The sequence below is a fragment of the Scleropages formosus genome, chromosome 12 (assembly GCF_900964775.1).
Source record: "Scleropages formosus chromosome 12, fSclFor1.1, whole genome shotgun sequence".
NCBI lineage: Eukaryota > Metazoa > Chordata > Actinopteri > Osteoglossiformes > Osteoglossidae > Scleropages > Scleropages formosus.
This window is the reverse complement of record NC_041817.1, coordinates 15,110,225-15,132,281: the sequence shown is the minus strand read 5'-3', so window position 1 is coordinate 15,132,281 and position 22,057 is coordinate 15,110,225. Positions and strand designations below refer to the sequence as shown.

General features: G+C 42.5%; 1 protein-coding gene across 4 annotated transcripts; it reads right to left on the bottom strand.

Annotated features, from left to right (window-relative positions):
• Positions 1-12,019: 12,019 nt before the first annotated feature.
• On the bottom strand, positions 12,020-16,115 carry LOC108937951 (oxygen-dependent coproporphyrinogen-III oxidase, mitochondrial-like). Of its 4 annotated transcripts, none has more exons than XM_029256963.1 (8): positions 16,024-16,115; positions 14,763-15,018; positions 14,112-14,258; positions 13,685-13,795; positions 13,446-13,587; positions 13,106-13,321; positions 12,413-12,517; positions 12,020-12,284 (listed from the first exon to the last, which is right to left on the bottom strand). In XM_029256963.1, the coding sequence occupies exons 2-8, from the start codon at positions 14,947-14,949 to the stop codon at positions 12,200-12,202; spliced, it is 993 nt and encodes a 330-aa protein (XP_029112796.1). In that variant the 5' UTR covers positions 14,950-15,018; positions 16,024-16,115; the 3' UTR covers positions 12,020-12,199. The 4 variants fall into 4 exon arrangements, with proteins under 4 accessions (XP_029112796.1, XP_029112797.1, XP_029112798.1 ...); XM_029256964.1 differs by having other exon boundaries at positions 14,763-14,975; XM_029256965.1 differs by having other exon boundaries at positions 14,763-14,965.
• Positions 16,116-22,057: the final 5,942 nt, after the last annotated feature.

The window sequence follows — 22,057 nt, the reverse complement described above, 5'->3', positions numbered from 1 at the left end:
ACTACTTTCCATTTGTGATATCATGTTCTGGATCGGCATTCGTATTAAACAGGTCTCTAGGGCTGGCCTTATCCACACCACTCAGCATCTTACTCACCTACATATCATGTTGTTTTTCAATCACCTTTACGCAAAACTGCAAAGTTAACGTAACAATTTTACTTTTCACGGTAACTTTTTAATATTGGGGACTGTAGTGTCATAGCAGAAAGCAGTGTTCATAATGTGAGGTGCAGTAAATAAAAAAAACGGTACTTTCCCTAATTGTCAAAAAGAGGGATTTCAGTTACTACTTTGTTTATTCCTTTTTAAAATGCATTTTCCAGTTGAGTAGTTTGTCACTGTTGCTTTTATTGGTTGTTTCCTACACAACAACTGACATCATTTGATGTTTTCTTCCTAACATTTTTTTTTAGAACACTTTGGTTGTCCTGATGGTTCATTAATGTGAGCTGATTTGACAATGAATCTAAAGTTACAAACCTTTTTGCACAACTTCAGATATACATGTTCAGCGGTTAATTAACATCACAATCTGATACCGACTGATTTGTATAATGGGAATTCATATTTTAATGGAATGCTCAAAATAAACATTGGAATTTTTTTAACTATTTTCTTGAAAACCTATATACCTGGCTGGTACTTCACAGAGCAGTTAATCAGACTCTGTTGTCAGTCATTTGGGCTTCCTGCTGGTGAATGAAAGAATAAATGATTATATAGATAGATGGATAAACTGACACAGATACAGATACCTCCACCATGATAAATAATTCCTATAACAATTTTGAAGCATTTTGTTTGCTTCATAATGATGTGATGAAAAGGCGTCACTGTAAACATTAAGGCATCCTTCTAAATGATCAAATCGTTCTCATTCTCATCTCCCAAGTGAATCTGTCGTTTTGAATTTGTCCCTGTTGAATTCCCAAGTCTCAATCCCCCTTCATACTGTAACTTTATTTAGGTCTTTTCCTAAATATCTTGCCTGCAACACCATTTAATTTGTGTCAACCACAAATTTACCCAGTTTTATAAGTATACTGGAATTTAACTCATATATGTAGACCATAAAGAATAGTGAATCCAGCATAAAGTTTGAATAGAGCTAAACCAATAAATACTGTCTTAATTGGGTATTTGACATTTCGACTGGCACATTTTTAACTTCTCACATTGAAGCTGCTCTCTCCAACAACTGTGCTGGGATGACCTCCATCTACAGCTCAATCTTTCTCAGAATGAGATTCTCTTTTTCAAGCAGGTCCGTCCACCTGTCTGGAGCTCTCTGTCAAGCTGGAGAATTTACCCATCTCATCCCTTTCATCAGCCAAGAGTCTGGGAGCAGCGATCGATTCAAACCTCTGCTTCTCCAAACAGATTGAAGCCATGACTCGGTCCTCCTCCAGATACACCTTACATAACCTCCGCAGGGTCTGCTAATTTCTCACAACACACTCTACACAGCGTCTAATCCAGGCTTTGTATGTGAGTCCCTCCTGTTAGGTCTTCTAACCTTCACCAAGCCACTCCAGCTCATCCAGAATGTGTGCGGCTTACGCACATTTAGTTCCTATGCGTCTCCCCGCCTTGTCTTTCCCTGCTGGCTCCTTATGACTGCCTGCATCCAGCATAAGACTCTGATTATGCCCTACAAGACAGTCAAAGAATCTGCACCGTGATACCTATAGGCCCTACTTACTGCTTAAACCCCAGCAAGAGCATCATACTCATCCTGCTCTGGTTGCTTGGTGATGCCATTTCCAACTGAAAGACCACAGGTTCTCACCTTTGGTTCTAGTGCAGGCTAATAAATCCCCTCTGTCTCTCATAACCACTGAATCTCTTCCAGCTTTCAACAAGATCAGAAGAGGGGTCTTAAATATTTCACTTACGAACCAACTTTTCTTACACTGTCACAAGGGCTACATAAATTTGCATCATACATAAATTTGCCATGATCACCTTCGGACTGCCTGTCTGACATAAGTACTGTATATAGGCAGCTACTCATATGATGTGACCCAGCGAAAATGGTGATATTACACAAACAACCTGCTTCAGTAATTGTGTGTCTGTATCAAAATCTCTTTGCTCTGAAATGTGCATTTCTTTACTCCCAGCTATATGTCGCTTTGGAGAAAAGGTCTGCCAGATGAGCGATGTAAATGTACATGTGAATGCATATCTTGGAAAGACCAGCAAAGAATAAAAGTATGAAAGCAAAGAAGTGCACGGTGCTGTAGACCAACAGGTGCATGAAACAGCAGGACTGCGACACTGTGAGAGACTGGAGCAGTCGCAGAATGCGGACTGTCTCAACCTGGCAATGATCCGTTTTCTCGTTCCAGCCGACACCCGAAACATTCGCTGATTGGCCATTTCCAGTGCTGAATGTCAGTTCTACATTACTGACACGTAATTACTAAAATAATGCAGCATTCAGTCATGAAAAAAAGACGCAGGAAACTGGAGCAGAAATGGTTTCCGGGCGAGAGATTAAAGTGGATCTTCTTTTGACACTTCAATTTCCCTCTCTCACTTTGATTCCCATTCCTTGATTAGCATGATAATGAGACATTTGTTTTGCCGAAGCACAAAAAGCGCTAAATTTTGCTGTTGCACCTGGGGAAACAAGACTTTAGGCCCCGGCATCATTCTGGTGGGCACTGCAGCATCTGCACTCAGACTGTAGTGGGCAGCCCTGCGATCGGAGGCGCCGCGCGTAGCATTAGCGTTAGCGACGTTCTCTTTTGCACCTCTTTGCATTTTGCATGAGTTCGCTCCAAGGCCGGAGAAAAACATCGAGAAGAAAGCTGTTTCGGTCCAGCTAAAGGACAACGGAAGGTTAGCTGGAGACAGCAGTGGCTCCGCAAAGCTACCTGAGCAATCTGCGTAAAGAGCTTTAGGACGCGTAATGGACCTGACAAGTTCTGCACTCCGGCTCCTGAAGAGCGTGCCTTGCGGTTGCGCAAACTCCAACACAGCACCACGTCATGTGCATTCATTCCTTTTGTTTATTTCAGGTGTAGGTGGGGTGGGAGTGGGTGTTTTTATTTTTTTAACTTCTGCAAAAGAATATTACCCCCCCCAGTAGACACGGTAGACGATGAGAAATTAAATTTTCATGGTTTTGATAACTACCCTTTTTATTTAGTATTACAGCAGACCACAGCTTGTCTGTCTGTTGCCCACAGCTGACACCAATTCTATTTACTGATTTCCTTTAAAAAATCTACTTCATAAACATAGTTTTGTAGCTTTGCTCTAGCACACGCTGTCTACAGGCTATACTGTATATGCTATATATATATACTGTATTTCTATAGTTGCTTTGGAGAAAAGCGTCAGCTACATTACATTTACATTTATTCATTTAGCAGATGTACATCTCAGCAAAAGTACAATTTATGCATTACATTGAGAGAAGGAGACATAGCTGCAGACATGAAAGTCTCAAGCAAACCTAGTTTGTTCCCTACTACTTGCTGCACCGAGGTTCATCATTCGATAGGTGCATAAGACACAGGATAGACAAATCCCGATACCCTCCTACCACTTTTTTTTAATATCATAAGGTACACAAACAAGCAAATACAATGTCGGAGTAGTGGCTGAATAAAGGCTATATCTGGTGATGCTCATGAAGTTACGGTGCATGAACAATTACACCGTAAATGAGCTGGAGAGATCTTGGGCGAAGTGGGTCCGGAAAAGGTGAGTTTTCAGACCCTTCTTGAAAGTAGACAGAGTTTCTGCCTTTCTGAATGAGAGGGGAAGGTCATTCCACCACAACAGGGCCGGAACTGAGAACCTCCGTGCTTCATTTTTCGGACCACCAAGCAAGCAGAAGTAGACGAGCGAAGGGGTCTGGTTGGGGTGTAGAGGTTGATCAAGTCCTGTAAATAGCTGGGAGCAGTTCTATTGATGCATTTGTAGACAATAACCAAGGTCTTGAATTTGATTTGGGCAGCTATAGGAAGCCAGTGCAGAGAAACATGAATATGAATAAGAATAGTTAAATGAATATATGTAAATATACCTCCTCATTAAACCAGTTTGAAGCGGTAATTTCATATTATTGTCGTGTCCCCCCCATGGAGCTACTAGAAACAGGCTCAGAAGTCAGGATAACAGGAACATGCCCTTTACTGACCACATACATGTTTTCTCATCTCAACAGCAGTCTTAACAAAGATGCTCCAGACAGTACCAAGTAGTCCCAGAACACTGGAGAGTTCCCCCAGGTCACTCTAAGCCCCCCTACCCCGCACAATGGTTAGGAGGTCACCCCTCGAACTACCCAGAATTTCCCCCATGGCAAACTGAGCATAAACCACACAACAAGAAATCAGACAGAAGACCAAACTATGTGCAGAAATAAACACAAACACCAACTATTTACATTGAAGTATATGAGCTCCCCTTTGCGCCGTTACATTATCATTGCTGACGAGAAATGACTGACTTCAGTGCTTAGGCTTTTAGCTCATTAAGTAGGTATTCATCAGGGACTGCTTTTGCTCCTGTCGCTGATGTCATTAAGATAAAGGACAGGAACGCTAGAGCTGAGGATTACGGAGACTCACACTCCACAGCATCTCCCCATGCTGAGCCCTGATCTTTCAACTCTGACCCTAACTAAATTTTCATCACATTAACAATGCTCCTCCACTCGCGGATATTTTCTTAAAACTAAGTAATTAGTTCTGAGCAGTTGCACGTTTAATTACTGTTTAATTGCCGAGGGTTCCGGGATGTATTATGGCTACGTTTAAGAGCGTTAGCCACCTCTCCCCCGAGGAACGTGGGAAGTTTTTGCCTTTCGAAGGTGCATGTCGAAGAGGATGCTGTGTCCTTGCAATCCGTTTGCTTCTCTCTTCTATGCTCACAGCAGCTAGGAATGAGACGTGCTTCCCGCATCCCCCAGGTCTGCTGGTACCCACCCAGCTTCTCTCCAGTCCGTCACTCTTGTTCTATTTCCCTGCTGATGCTGTGCTTCCACTTGGTAGTGGAGCATTACCTACATGTTAAATACCCGAGGAGTATGAGATGATTCTCTGAGAAGTCTCACAAGGAATGTCAGTCACCTCCCTGCTTTTCACTTCCGTTTCAATGACCGATGTAACTCATACACAACCCCCCCAAAACTGGCAGTTTCTTTAAATGTCACCTCCTTCTTGCAGAGTTTGATATGTGGGGGGCAGAGGCAGGAAAGCAGCTCACGTGGTCATACTCAGGAGAACTGAACTGTGCCGCTGTGACAGATCCTCTCTCTAGGAAAGGAGCCTCACCGTTCCTATGCCTCCATGAGACTGAACAACAAAAACAGTGACCGTCTACTGTGTGAGTGGCAATGAAATGTGAAGAACAGAAGGGATTACACTTATAAACATGCAAATGCTCATATTCATATACTCTTTCACATACAGAACCAATAAATGACTATATTCACAGAATTGTGCATGCAGGTATGGAAAATTGCTTCCAAAATAGCTATCTTTGAAATATACTGTGGCATGGAGGGCAGCGCTGGGAAAAATGATCTGCTTTCAAATAACCCACATCTCAGAAGCGCACAGCTGATTTTTACGTGCACAGAGCTGAAGGATGTGTGGAGGGCAGTTATCCTTGGAGCTACTTTGGCATGTCCTCATTCATTCTGCCTGCATACGATCCTTGAATGGAATCAAACGTTTCACTCCTTTTTTGCAAAAAATAATTTCATCCCTTACTTTCATAACCATAATGACATTGCTGTGATGTTCTAGAGGGATTTAAATTGATTAAAGGGTTTATTTGATTGCCCTATTATAAACTGATGTACCATGCCTTGTACCACATGCTTTCAGAAGAGGCTCCAGACAGCTAGAACCCTACAATGGACAGTTGGTTACTGAAAATGAATGATTGAATGAATGAATGAATGAATGAATGAATGAATGAATGAATGAATGAATGACATTTAATACAATTATAGGCTTAATTAAATGCAACTGATTTCATGATGAAGCCCAGTCTGAAGCCTAGATACCCTGCTGATTACCAGACTAAGTGCTACCAGCTGCTGTTCTAACAGGCTGTTTTGACAAGTACTGGGCAGTAATTAATGACAAAGTGACACATGAACATCTGTCAGCCACTGGGTGGTGTCTTCCCTGCGTTAAGAATTACAATCACATACATTTCAAGCACAGTAAGCAATGGAGCTTGGGACTGATTCAGGATTTTTTGTGTAACAACGCCATTATTACCTGTAAACTAACGCAGAAGTCTTCTTTAATCCAGAATGCCCAGGAGGGGTGGGCAGCCACTGGCACTTGGACCGCCAGAGGTTTTTTTCTCGCTTGGCTTTCAGTTGGGAGGTTTTTGTTCCTTTCGTCTGTGGCCAGTAGACTTACAGCTTTAATAACTGCATGGGTAATGTATTAGGCCAGTCTGTAGTCAACTATCTTTTTTGTTTCTTTGTCTGATGTATTTGTTTCTTTGCCTTATGCCTGTGCTCAAGCGCTCTGTGTCATTGCGTGAGAAGAGCGTGCTATAAAAATAAATTGAATTGCAATTGAATAATATAACTTTACATGTACTGTTTTGTTACATTTACATTTTCATTAAATGCTGCATTACAGTTATTGTCATTTCACAAACACTCATTTTCACAAATTCAGTAGGACAAAAATGACTGTGGAAAATTTTATCTGGACTGTTTTTGAAGTCTCATTCCAAGGCTGCAGAGAGGGCATCTAAATAGTTGTGGATCAGAACACAGCCCAGGGTCTGAGCAACCCTAGTCAGGTCTTCTGGGAAAGGGTATGTGATACTGAACGACCCGAAACGCCCCATGACCCCAGGTTGCGTCACAGATGATGTGTCCAAGTGCATTGCAAGACGTGATATACATGAACACATTTTGATCCATTGAAAAACTAGACTACAAACAGCAATCTTTTTTTCCGTTTTGAACTTCATTTAAACTTTTCAAGGTAATGTAAACAAGCAATGTTTGCAGTCTGTTTGCAGTTCCATCTCAAAACAAAATTCAAATCACTTGAGAAAAAAAGTGTCACTGTGTGGAGTTAGCCAAAGTTCACAGTTGATCAAAAATTCAGAAATGCACATTTATGCATAGAAATATGCAAACTACAGCTGTTATGAATGGATATTCCAAGTGACACTCTTACTGAAACTGTATACAAAAAACAGCAACAATCAGAAAAAAGTATTAATATGAAAATACAAGAAACCTTGGTCAAAAGTATAAAGATACGAACATGACTTAATATGCTGCATAAGTAGTGTATTATATAAACCGTAAATTATTTGGTCGTTACAGTCACAGCTGACTACTTTCGTTGTTCCTGACTCATATATTTTTCTATTTACAGAATTCCCAGGACATCCACCAATAAAAACTTCTGAAGAGCTTTGCCTAACATAGGGCTGCCTACTGTGAAACTTACTTGTGTCCTTAAAGTAAAGCCTTTTTCAAAGAGGTCCTTCCTGCTTTACCGTTTACTAAATATTTTTACTAAATATGATCATTGCACAACAAAATTCCCGGTCAGTGCGTCAGTGCTCAAAAGGGTTCCCTTCTTCCGCTCCTCCGTGGTAAAATAAGCACTGATTCATGTACCTGTGTCACTTTAACACCTGTTGACATGATATAGAAGAAAATTCAAGGTTTTGTTTACCCTAAATACGAGCAGAGCTTTTCACAGAAACTGCACTTATTAGTGATGTTTTACTTGTCTGAAACTGTCCAGATTTTGAAAATAATATAAAATAACTTAATGGCCCCCTGTGGCTGTTTTCACCCAGGTATGAATCATATGAAAATGCTAAACTAAGCTTTGACCTATTTCATGTCAACACCTCCCCGCACCCTGCAAAATAAATCTTTTCGCCTGTCATACTCTGATTTCCTTATTCTCAAAGGCGAAGAACCTTCAAACTCCCATCCTTTAGTCCCCTGGCAGGGCAGTGGGTGTATGTGCTTATCCTGACATTAGGCAAAACATATACAGTAGGTAATGTAAACATTTGCCACCAGCACAGGTTACAAATCTTTTTAGTGTCACAAAAATGTTTTGCACGTATAGACGCGAGTGTAAGAACAATTATCTGTACATGTAAAGCACTTGTAACAATCACTGCTACACATCCTGTCACATATATACTGTATGTCTCTAAATCCTAAGGTTTACATGCTCTTCGTGGATGTATTGTTACCCAGAATTTTTGTCATTCATTTCTATGGAGCTATGAAATTTTTTCTTCAGGACCATATTAATCAACATTATCATTATTACTTGTTACACACTGTCTTAAAGTTGTTATTTTGTAGAATACCCAGGAGGGGTGGGCAACCACTGGTCCGTGGACCCCCAGAGGTTTTTTTCTCCCTCAACCTTCAGTTGGGAGTTTTTCTTCCTTTCCCTGGTGGTCAATAGGTATACTTATAGCTCTATAATAAGTTCTTCATTATGGTAGCCATTAGTTGACTGTCTTATTTGTTTATATCAATTTTTCTTGCTTTATGCCTGTGTTAAAGTGCTCTGTGTCACTGCGTGAGAAGAGCGCTCTATAAAAATAAAAATAAATAAATAAAATGAACACTTCCTCTTTATTTTAGGTCCTTGGACACAACATGGGTACAAAACCGTCAATTGACACATTAAACAGAACATACTAACTTGGATTTCTCTGCATTAGTAAACAAGTGCATTGTCACGAACTTGGTCCTTTCCGACTTGCTGCTGAAGACTTGAGCAATCGCAGGTAGTAGGTAGAATTCATCTGAGAGTGGAGACTGTAGTGGTAACTGCTCCCAAAAATTGCAGCCTCATATTTGTAAAAAAAAAAAAACAAAAAAAAAAACAAAAATCATGTTTTTTTTTTAAAACGATGCGAATATGCAAGCTGTGTGAGTTGTTATGGATTTATTAAGTGGATGAATAATGGCGTTCAAGTGGAATTCTGCAGCGTGCCGGAGGCTGCGAGGGAAATGGGTGATTCGCCCCATAACTCTGATGAGTGGTGGGGTCAGTGTGGCTATAAATCACTACAAATGCGAGGATGTCTTCCATGAAGTCTTGCTGATGCCTTCACCTCATGGACACAGAAGATGAGATTCAGTCCTCTCCACTGGGCATCCGTGGTGCAATATTACATTTTATTTTTAATTTAGCTGGCACTTGTATGCAAGGTGACTTACAAAATTAGGATTTTACACAAAGCTCCTTACAATTATTTAGCCATTGATACGGAAGAGTATTTCACTTGAGTAACTCGGGGTAAGTATCACACCCAAGGCTACTAAAGCAGGAAAGGCGGTTTGAACCAGGGTCCCTCTAATTGGAGAGAGATGACTCTGAACAGCTGCACTTGCCAGACTCGCAGTCATCAATCAGTTTATTCATGTATACTTATAAAAGTAAATGCGTGAACTGAATGGTACCTGCTCTGATGAAATGCACTGCAATCCTTAAATGACGAGTCCCTTTCGTAAAAGAGACCACACAAGACAGAGCTCTCAAAACCAAATTCACTAGTCTAGGAATTAATTTTCTCCTAGAGTAAAGAAGTAAGAACAAAGAGGGCAAATAATTGCCTGTTCGGTGTTTACAGAAGCAACAGTAGCGGGGTGCTCCGTGTCACACGTGGTACTGCGGCAAATACTTTATAGTCTCGCAAAGGCCGTACAATAATAATTACTTTATAATGGATATGGGCAGCAACATATTGCCAGCAGCAGGAATCAGCGGAATCATTATCCCGTTGGCACATTCTCAGTTCTGCTTAAATTGCAGTGAAATTAACATAACTAAGCGGAAGGAGACGAAGACGGCCAACTTAAAACGACAGACTGAAACCGAGTGACAACATTGGCACGCCTGTGTAATTCCTCATTATTTTTGTACTGGGAAATTCCTTTTGGTGGTAAACGTCCAGCTGACATCATTTAAGCTGTTTCTGCATTATTCAAAAGTCGTTCCGTCGCAGCGGTGTTCCAGCAGAGACTGTGGCCCTTAATGGGCAACTCGCTGTCTGTTGTACGACTGACACGGGACGTGAGGAGTAAATCACTGCCTGCTCATCATCACAGAGAGAAAGACAAATACATTTCGGGCCAAACCAAACTTAATCACACTCTGTATCACAAGCGCTCCCCTAATCCAGGTAAAAGAACCCGAAGTGTACACATCCCCCCTTTCGGAAATCCATAGCAACAATATCCAGGTGTCCTTGTGCCGCCCGGAAGCCGTCTGACTTTCGGCCCTGCGGATCTGCAGCAGGCTGGCTTGGCTGCAGCCCTGTAGCAAATCTGGGACAGAGCTACACCCGCACACTTCGGATCCCCCTCTGTTGCAGCATGTTTGCTGCTGCCTTTTCTTCTGAGTAATTTAGCCTAATCTTGTGTGTCAGCAACGGAAAATAAGTTGCTCTTTCAGTCTTTTGCGTTTCCAATAGCTGTGGTCAGAATTAACAATGGCGCTCTCTGTTGCATCTCTTGTTAATGCTCGCTCATATTATGGCTATTTGCTGTTAGATTGGATGTGTTATTGATTTTTATCTCTGTTCTGCTTAGACATAATAGCATTCCATGCAAGTAAAGAGGGTGCATTTATTATGTGGGTTAGTGGAGGTAAGTGCATTAATGTCTAGATGTATTTGTAGCTGTAATTCTGTACAAAATCATTTTGATAAAACATTTCTGTGCATGGGTAGGCACAGTGGTGCCGCTGTCTCGCAGGTCCTGGGCTGCTTATGTTCAAATCTAGCTCAGTCTGTGTGGAATTTGTATGTTCTGCCCATATATGCATGGCCTTCCTCCGGGTGCTCTGGTTTCCACCCACACTCTGAAGACATGCAGTCCCGGTGAACTGATGACTTAAAATTGCCTTTAGTGTGTAATTGTGTCTATGCTGTAATGAACTGGCATCCCATCCAGGATGTAGAGCTTCTAGCCTAGCATCAGGTGATTCTGGAATAGGCTTCAGACCTTGACAGGGGCAAGGGGTTAATGACAGTAACTAAGTGTAAATCATTTATGTTTATGCATCCCTCCACAGTTTCTGAACTGCATTATTGCATCATTTGTTGCACAATGAGAACAAGTCCATTTAATATGTCTCCTCTGCCATTTCCAGCAAGTCTCTGCCACATCCCCACCTCCAGCCTACTCACATCCAAACATGCTGGGAAGCTGAATCATTTATTCGGTTTTTAGATGTAGCATATAAAAAGAACATGTAAATCACAAAACACAAACGCAAAAGAAAATAAAGCAACATTTTATTAAAGCTGCATGAAACACTAACAGTAGGTATACCACAGTAGGCTGTGCAATTAGTAAAATCATGCACTGAGGTGGGGGTGACACAGCTGGTAGCACGAGTGCATCACTTCTCCTGGGCGGCGGGTTCTGATGTGGCGCTGAATCTGCCTCCTTCTTTGTGGAACTTGCATGTTCTCCTGGTGTTCGTGTGGGTTCCCTCCAGGTGCTCCAGTTTTCTCTCACAGTCCAAAAGCATGTGCTTCAGGTGAATTTCCAATTCTAACATGCCCTTAATATATGTGTGTGTGTGTGTGTGTGTGTGAGAATCCCTGCTAGTGTCACATCCAGGGTATTCCCTGCCTCATGTCCTGGGCTTCTCAAATAGGCTTCAGATCACACTGATATGATTATAGGACTTCAGATCATAGGACACAGTTATTGATGAGAAAAGCATTTACTGATGTAATGGTTCTAACGAGTTTAAAAGAGGGGTTTCCACTTCTATTTGCCTTAGACAAAAGCCTCAACTAAACAGCAAATAATACACACACACACACACACACACACACACACACACACACACATCATCTGAACCGCTCGTCCCCTACAGGGTCGCAGGGAGCCTGAACCGAACCCGGCAACACAGGGCGTAAGGCCGGAGGGGGAGGGGACACACCCAAGACAGGACGCCAGACCGTCGCAAGGCACCCCAAGCGGGACTCGAACCCTAGACCCACCGGAGAGCAGGATCTGGTCCAACCCACTGCGCCCCCGCAAATAATAATATTAAACATAATTTTTTGTAAGTTATTTGAATTTTCTGAACTCTGATCATAGATAATTTAGGATGACGTGGAAGTTGAACTATGAAGCATTTTATTTTTCGAAAAGCTGCCTTGGGAACAAAAGCGATGTCAGTTAGGCCCAGTTTTGCGGACATCGTAGCACCCGCACCAGTTCCGCCTCTCTGCCCCCCGGCTCTGGGTTCCAGTCGTAGACCCACCTAAAATAAAACAAAAGACGTTGGTCAGGTAACATCCCATTCAAAAGTTTCTCTTGTGTAGACATCAGGTAGGCTTCAAGCACTGTGCTGCAGAAGCTTCATTCCTTAATTATAAAGTACCAACTCACTTGGCCATAATTGGTATGCAGGCGAACAGGGTTTCAGTCCGGAAGCCTGGGAGCAGCAGCCCAAATTTGGTGCCTTTGTCATACATCAGGTTGAACTCAATGTATCTAAGAGAAGGATGTTTACCATAGACATGTCAAACCATAAGTTATGGACATGGACCACTTTTGACATAACCAAATTAAGAGACTACATTTACTCATTTAGCTGACACTTTTGTCCAAAGCAACTTACAATCTTAATCTGTTTATAAGTATTTGCCCATTTGTACAGCTCAATAACTTTACTAGATCACATTCAGGATAAGTAACTTGCTCAAGGGTACTATAGCCAGAGCTGGAATTTAAACCTATGACCTTGGGGGTGCAAAGGCAGCAGCACTAACCACTACACGACCACTCATCCACTGAACGAACGCAAAAAGGTGACAGGAGAAGTCCAAACACAACCTCAGCTAATAGTGGTGTGGAGTAAAGCAATGCATAAATAAGCGATGCTGAAGTAATTAGTAATCTGCATCCACCTTTCTTTATTCTCCCTTCAAGGAAACCTCTGCCTCCCTGCACCGCTCACACCTTAGAGCACAAGGCACGGCCAAACAACTGCGCAGCCTACGTTTCGCTAAAAACAGACATTATTATATTTGCATGCTTTAAGAACGGGGGTAGTTCCGATGCGTTTTTGCACAACTTTACCTGCCGTATCGCAGCAGCTTCCAGGTGTTCTCCTGATCCGTGAAGGGCGTGGACACTCGGGCCCTCAGAATCGGGATGTAGGCAGGGAGGATTGCGTCCGCGCAAGACCTGGCGAACTCAAAGTTTCCTTCTTCTTCGAACGTCAGGTTGTCGAAGAAAATTCCGCCGAGCCCGCGAGTTTCCCCTCGGTGTCGGATGAAGAAGTAGTCATCGCACCTGATTTAGTTACAGTCGTATGAACATTAGCGCTCTTTCGCAACTCTCTAGCACAGTTGGAAAACCATGGAGAAAGAATGAATGAATCAGTCATTGTGTCACCCACTTGCAAACATGATCTTACCACTTCTTGAAGCGTGGGTAGTAAGTGACATCGTGCTTCTCGCAGGCCTCTTTCAGAATCCGGTGGAAATGAGTGATGTCCTCGGGTATCAGGTAGAATGGGGTGATATCTATCACACCACCGTACCAACCAACCTCAGTCCCTGAGCGAACGAAACGGGAGACGGACTCTTGCTTTCATTGCATATGTCTAGGTGTATACGACTTGCGTATGCGTGCGAAGCACAAAAACACACTCACCGTCACAAAGATTAAGTAGCATGAGACGCAGATTGAAGTGGTATGAAGGAACGTGGGGGTTCTTGACATGAATAACTGAGCTGAGACCGACAGCAAGAAAGTTGCACCCCTCTGTTCAAGGGAGAGAACACGAAAGCGTTCACGTTTTTTAAAAGCTGGTGTTCCTTATCGGGTCACTGACACGTGCGGCATACCGTGAATTTACACCATTACATCAGCCGAGGTCTGAAATGTGGACAAAGCAGCAGCGTGGCTTCATATTGGTTCCCTGATCAACCCATATGTTTGCAGGAGACCTGAAAGTTCAGCTAGAAGCCAACACACTCATAACAGGCTGTACCATGTTTACAGTAAAGGACCGTTTTCCAGTAGGTGTTAAACGCTGTATCTCTAAAGGGAGAGCAGCTCCAGCTGAGAGAGGCCTTACGCTCAGGCCACGTCCAGGCGGTGCTCTCGGGTTTGGCCAGCTGCCCCAGCAGTGACGCGTCCATCCTCCCGGTCACCATGGTGACGTCCACGTTGGCTTTAAGAAACACGTTGCCATCACAGAGTATGGCTGTGGCACCTCCTCCACCTGCAGAAGGAACCTTCCTCATCAATGGGCCATTACACACTCACTGCATAACTGTTAACCTTCGCTTAGCCACGATTCCTCCGTTTACACACACACGCTTTCTGAACCTCTTGTCCCATACGGGGTCGCAGGGAACCGCAGCCTAACCCGGCAACTCGGGACATAAGGCCGGAGGGGGAGGGGACACACCCGGGACGGGACGCCAGTCCCTCGCAAGGCACCCCAAGCGGGACTCGAACCCCAGACCCACCGGAGAGCAGGACCCGGTCCAACCCACTGCACCACCACCACACCTTCCGTTTACACGAAACGGTATTCTTGCTTCAGCTCACAGAGGCCTTCTGATTGCGGAGCAATAAGCCCTCACCTGAAGCCCACCTGTTGCCCCACCGCAACTCCAATTTCTCCCCACTGGGTTTATTTTTTTCAGCACATGTTTAGGGGCCACAGGTGACAGTCCTGACCCTGATTGGGCCCTGGAGGCGCTGCCTCCTCCGCCTTTACCTTCCTGGCGCCGCCAGCAATCCAGGCGGACCGGGGTTCCGTCGATGTCCCGCAGCCGCTCGCAGACCTGCTGCTGCAGCCGGGCGCACATGCGCAGGAAGCGCGCGCACCGCTCCCGGGCTCGAGCGCTGAAGTGGTGCGGCGCGCGGTCCTGCAGGAAGGACGCGACCGAGTTCGCGTCCGTCATCTCCGCGGCGGCGTGTCTGTGGGGGACTCCGTGGAAAGGAGGCCATTTATGCCGAGCCCGAGTTTCACTCTGAGTCACACACGGGTTACATATTCATTACGGACGCGCTCTCATATAGCAACCGCCCCCTCTCTTGCGTCGAACCCGCAGTCAGACCCCCGATTACAGTGTTGTGCCGCTCTTGTAGTGCCGGTGCCCTGTACCCCTCCGCGTAGTCGGACTACTAGTCCGCATTATTATTGTGTGCGGTACCTTACGCCTATGTATCGATGCTCATTTTCCCCTCATCCTTGTCTGTGTCACCCCCGTGTACTTCTCCTCCCCGCGATTCTTGTCCGGACGAGTGTGTGTTTGTGGTGACGCGGTGTGTTATATAGCGAGTAGCGCTGCTTTCTCCCAGGGCCTGGGTGGTGCGACGCCGGGATGTGGGTTCGATCCCCGCACAGTCTGTGTAAAGTTGGCCAGGCGGGTTCTGCGTGTTCCCTGTTGCTGCGTGGATTTGCTCCACAGTCCAAAGACATGCTGTTTAGGTTCACCTGTAGCGTGTGTGTGTGTGTGTTCCACTGATGTATGGATGAGTGACCCGGTGTAAGTAGTGTATCTAGCAGTGTAAGTCACCGCGGTGAATAAGGTGTGTGGCCTCGTAACACTACATAGAGTTCACTGGAAGTCACTTTGTAAAAAAGCGTCTGCTAAATAAATAAATGTCAGACCCCGAATTATTGTGCCGTTCTTGTACTGCCAGTGCACTCACTGTACCCCTCCGCCTAGTCCGCATTATATTGCTATATCATATGTTGCCGTCCGACGCTAGTTTGCCGATTGATTGGCAGTGTTAGCTTCGTTCTTCCTCAAATGTGTGTGTGTGTGTGTGTGTTCTTTGTAATTCAACGAAATTCCTATCAGCTTATCATAACTGAGAGGAAGCAAACAGGTGGCAGAACCACAGCGCTGAATATGTGTCGGCACGTCAGGGCAAAGTATACGTGTGCATAGAGTGGCCTGCGGCTTCAGAAAACTGCTTTAAATGTATTGACTGAGTGAGTGAGTGAGTGAGTGAGTGCAATTACTTACACGGGGTGAAAATAAAAACGCAGACCACGCTCGCTGAGACCCGCTTGGTGGTCCCACACACGGAAGGTAAAGCCCGAAGATTCTCGGTTCTGGCTCCGTTGTGGTGGAACCACCTCCCCCTCTCACTCAGAACTGCTGAATCTCTGTGCACATTTAAAAAGCGTCTTAAAACCCACCTCCTCCGGACTCGCTTCGCCCATGATCTAAGTGCATGTAAGGTGTAAATGTTCCTGCACCTATAACTTTGAGATCATGCCCGTAAAACAATGGATAAACCTTCACGCAACCACTCCTGTAATGTAACGTAAATGTTTATATATACAATAAGAAAAAAATACTCGGAAAGAATCGCCGATATTCTAATAAAGTTTTCTGCAGCTACGTGTGATAAACATTTGTTCCATGGTGGAAAGTAACAAACTAATTGTACATAGAATCATGCGTCTGCATCTAAGTGTCTCTTTCTAATAATGTAATGCACACATTGTATTTTCTATGAGATGTACGTCGCTTTGGAGAAAAGCGTCTGCTAAATGAATAAAATCATGTAAATGTAGGGAGATGCCGCGCAGATTCCAACCCTAACCTAACCTTAACCCAACCCATTCTAACCCTAACCCAAATAACGTAAATCCAGTTTGTAGGGGTACTAACTATTAATGAATATGTAAATGGAAAGAGGCGCAACTAATTAATTTGACTTATTAATATTTTAACTTATTAATCTTTCATCTAATGAATTAAAGTTGAGTCAGTTCTCACTCCGATTTCTGAAAATCAAATGTTAAGAGCTTCTCTGCACTGGGCATTTTATAGGGTATGGCTTTTATAAATTATAGTGCCATAAATATTGAAACGTTAGAAAAATTCGAAATGTGAAAATCAGTGAGGCTATTGAAAAAAAAGTGCAGCAGTGACTCAGTGTTCCTAAAATGACCTGCGAAGACATCTGCTTTTTGGCAACTGAAAAAAAATTTTTCGTAAAAGTTCTGCAGAATCAGTTTCACAATTACCTTGGATGTACAACATTGCTACACGTTTGTCCAAAGCAAAACATGCAGAAACCTCACGAAACTCTGCGTGCTCGCAGTGTACTGGATTCCTCGTTCAATTTGTAAAAAAAAAAAAAAAAAAAAAACAATGTGATCGTCAAATGAGTTTCAGCATTTTGTGGACTAGAGGAAGAAAAGAATCTCTTTGTAAAAAAATCTCCAATGAAAGTCCATTAATAATCCCCAGTATGAAAATCCCTATTATTATTTCAACTTTTTGTAAAAGAGCATCTTTGGACAGCCCAGCTGAGCTGGCACTTTCCTTCTAGGGTGTGAAAGACCAGCTTAGGAAGTTAAAATTCATACTTTAATTACATGTTTATTTTATAAGGAGCGCTGAATCATCCCTAAGCGGTTAACAAGTCTCAGTTTCACCATTAATTAAGAGCCTGTAAAGGGACAAATCCACAGCAGGGAGCACAGCACTTCTTGCCAAGTGTCTTCACACTGTTGGAAGAGAGCATCTTGGTAGGAGTTCCCAAGCACCACTGCATGATTTTGGGAAATTTATTGTTATTTCAACTTACATTTACTTGTTTAGCAGAAGGTTTTCTCCAAAGCAACTTCCAGCAAACTCTATGTAGCGTTATCAGCCCAGACCTTATTCACCAAGGTGATTTACACTGCTAGATACACTACTTACACTGGGCCACTCATCCATACATTAGTGGAACACATTATGGGGGAATCTGAAGAGCATGTCTTTGGACTGTGGGAGGAAACCAGAGCACCCACGGGAAACCCACACAGACACAGGGAGAATATGCAAACTCCACACAGACTGAGCGGGGGTCAAACCCACATCCTCTCGCACCACCGAAGTCATCATGTCTTTAAATGTACATGTTGTCTAAAAGCATCACTTCTACATGAGTTCTCATGGACAATGCAGCCACCGGTAGGGGCCTAGCTAAGAATGTGTTCTCCATTCCTCCCATTTAAGAAAATAAAGGACAAGTTCTTTGACGTCGCATCCTGTCCAAGCGCAGCCATAGAGCACTCCGAATTAATGCATTTATGAAGCTTGTCAGTTAAGTCTGTAGATGCAGTTTCTTGAACAAGTGGTTTGAAACAGGTTCCTCAAGACTTTACTTACATAGCTCCTTGAACATGTGATCTTGGTGGGTTTTTGAATAAGTACCTGCATGTAGTTTCTTCACCAAGGAAATTGACACAGGCCTGTCAAGAACTGGGAATTATGATCAGTGAACAAATTATTAGATGTAGCACCTTGACAAAGTGCAAGGATGAAGCTCCTAACGCAGAAGAGATTCTGAGACTATTTGTGAGTTTGACAGCTTGCTAAAGTATAACTTTTATCTTTGCTACCAGAGCATTATAGAAGTTTATACATTAGGGCATGCAACACTAAAAGAGTCTGAAGGGGATAAAGAAGGACCCAGAGTAGTGTTTATCTAGAACAACTTATTCAAACAGTAGCATCAGGGAACTAATGCTCTTGGTCCAAGGACTTATTTTTCTAAAGACCTACAGCCAGCCTTCCTAGCCTACTAAGCACCTGAAAGCTCTCCCTCAACCCCCTCCTAGACACAGTCACCCCATCATTTTCCCCAGAAGTGCCCCCAGTGGTTGCACACCCACATGTCACATTTTTCCCACAATGCAACTATTTACATTAGATAGGTTTCCCACCTAAAACAGTAACATGAGTCGTTACAATATATACAGAAATGACATGTATCCTGGTCATCCATTGTTCACTCTGTTCATGATTATCATTACATGCTTGGGACCATGCTCAAACCCACTTTCTGCCTCCTAATGGTGCTTGATCGCTCTTTGTAGATAGAATGGCAGTTGTGGAAAATTCATGTGAAACGTTTTTTCATTTGAGATCTTATCTCTTGTCTAAAGGCGCCTACAACCTAATTTTTATCGTAATATATATGGCGCTGTATGAAGAACAGCTGTTCTCCAAGGCAAGAGAGTCTGGAACAAACATACCACTCAGAACTACTACTACACTACCATTCATAACTAAATCAAGACATGATCAAGAGAATTTGGGTTCATTTTGAAAGGCAGAGGACTTTTTTCAGCTTTTGGGACCATGGTAATACAAACCCATCCCAGTGCTGGACTTTATCGAGGCATAGTGGTGTGACTGACTGGTTTAAGATGTAATTGGTTCAAAGTGCTATCAAGTTGAATCAAACTCATAGCGACCACTCGCATGGTTCCGAAGGCCCCTAAAGATATACCTTACAATATGTCTTTTTCCTTTTTGCCGATTTGCCAGTAATGCTCAGCCATACCCTGTCAACACATCCTCCAGCAGGCATTTGTCAGTAAGGATTGGTTTGATGTAAGGCTTTCTTCCTTTTTCTGAACCAGCTGAATTCCAGGAGATGAATGCAAACTGATGAAATGAGAAAAAATAAACCACTTCTCTTCCCCTTCAGAAGCACAATTGTCACGAAAAACGCAGCAGAACCCCACCCTCGCCATGCTTCATTTCACAGGCAACACAATCCTCTTTTCCTCTCACAGTATATTCAGTTCAAAAGGAAACAGAGATACACATGTAAAAAAGGGGCAATAACAGCATGGGCTATATTCCCAAGAACCCCAGTTCAGCAATGAATGGTTATACAGTACTGTAATCACAGTAATATAGTGGAAGATTTAAATGACAACAATATGCATTGCTAACAATATGGTCAACATAAGACTAACCTTAAATCACTATCTAGCCTTATCACTAAAACTAAGATTTATTTAGTTGGATTACTTTAAATCTTCTTGCATAATTACTCCATGTCCTTGTTAGTTCTTTAAAAATTCTAGGAACAGGATGTTGCGGAATCCATTTTATTTTGTTCAAAAACACAGAATTAACACCTAGAGGTATGAAACAGCTCAATTTCAATGAAAATATTAAATGTTTGTCACTAAGCAGTAAAATTGAAAAAACAAATCCACATATGGTGATAGTGGTATACAGTGAATTTTAATTACTATTTGTAGATGTTATGTAACATATATAAATATTTTCAGTGGTTGCCCAGTATTCCTATTAGATCAGTGGCACAGAGTACTGCTGCTGTCTCATAGCACCTGGGTAGTGCAAGAGGATGTGGGTTCAATCCTCATGTATATACAAATAGAAAACCTACATAAATAAACCTCTGGAATCAAAAGAATGGCCATTAGTGGCCCCAAACCACTTAGTATTCACTTAAGGGTGCTTTAAAAAGTGTGGTGCATCTTGAAAATGTGAGTTACAATCACCATCTTGATAACATGTGAATGAATAACTTAAGAATAAAAAAATAACTCAGCCATATTTACAAATACTTTATTGGAAAAAGTACAAATGTACTGTACACATAAAATACAAATCAAAGTTCTCTGATGCTTCATTTCACTTGTGGCTTATGTACAGGAAATCGTTGCTCAAAATGAGAACATTTTGTGGGCAAAATGACCGTTCCATATTCATGAAATTCAAAGTGAAACCGCTGTAGTTCTGAAATACAGTAATAAAGAACTCAAGAGGACTGGGTAATACAGACTCATCCAGGCAGTGTATCCTCACACAGTGCTACAAAACTAAGCTCATATTAAGACTGCCCACTTTAAATATATCTTTTACAAGGCAGCATCTATAGCCTCTCAAAGCAGTCCCTCAAGACGAAGAGACAATGAACACAGACCCAGGAAACTGTATGAGATGGCTCATCAATTTCATAAGCTTACCAGAATGCAGAACAAATAGGAACCTATGCACATGTTTGTCATTGTGAAAGTAAGAACTATTAAGATCTAATCAGTAGATCCCAAAACTGTAAAAGCAAGAATATTGTATTCTTACGTTGTTTCTGTGTCTCAGGTCGCTCATGAGTGAAATTAAAAGCTGTAGAACAAGAAGTTTCACAAAGTGTCGTAAACTTTATTAAACGACATGTGAGACACCACTCCAAAGTGTTTGATATACTACGCCAGTACTGAATAAATAAATCATTCTGGATTAAATATTCAGTATTAGATCACACTAACCTTACGTCATACATTCACACTAACTCCTGGCTTTCACACATCTACTCATTTTCAATCTCCTTTCATAGCATTTAAATTTTATTATGGTACAAACACTAGGCGCCCTCTAGTGAATACATATTCCTTAATTTAATACAACTGTCAAAAACAAATTAGCTCAGACACACCAATGAGTCTCCAGGAGGTGCGACTCAAGACGAAATAATACCTTTACATCATCAGATTAGAAAAGTTGCCTGGAGAACCAAATGCACAAGCACAAGCCTGAGAATGCTCCAGTGTACCTGCTCCAGCATGGATCCCTCCAAAGTCCCTGACACAACAGACAGTTTTATTGTTCTGGACACTTACATACTTGAGATCAACCACAGCAAACTGCAAAAAGAACATACAGGATAGCTACAGGAACACTGAGTCAGTTTGGTCACACTGTCAAATGGAAAAAAGGAAATACTTTGGCTGACAGCTAATTATAATTTAATGCAGTCTCTTTAACAAGTGGGCCACACCACAAGAGATTAAAATGGACGGGGGTGAAAATTTAATAACCACTAAACCGCTTCACAGTTATTTTACCCAAAGTAGTTGGATGGTTTACAGTACAGCAGTTCATACACCTGTTTGACTTCAGTACTTTGAAAAAAAATTTTAGCTGTACTGAAAGGTTAAAGCAACAAGAACTCCTCCTGGAACTTGCAGCCATGACGCCTACATTTAGATTTATTTATTTAGTGAAGACTGCTAAGTAAATTTATCATAATAATAACAACAACAACAACAACAACAACAACAACAACAACAACAACACCGGTAGTAGTCATGTACCTTCCTGTTTTGTTCAGTGTAGCTGATAGGACCAGCAACATACAAACCACAGAGAATACAACTGATACTTCTGAATGTCTACCAAAAGGTGTCTTGAAGGGAGAAGAAGAAAAAAAAAAAAAAAAAAAAAAAAAAAA

What these genes read in the sequence shown, in the direction of transcription:
- LOC108937951 (XM_029256963.1), bottom strand. Translation starts at nt 14,949, where the DNA reads ATGACGGACGCGAACTCGGTCGCGTCCTTCCTGCAGGACCGCGCGCCG. An exon ending in TTGCTGGCGGCGCCAGGAAG is followed by an intron (nt 14,259 to 14,762) that starts GTAAAGGCGGAG and finishes TTCCTTCTGCAG; the next exon opens with GTGGAGGAGGTGCCACAGCC. An exon ending in GCTACTTAATCTTTGTGACG is followed by an intron (nt 13,588 to 13,684) that starts GTGAGTGTGTTT and finishes TCGTTCGCTCAG; the next exon opens with GGACTGAGGTTGGTTGGTAC.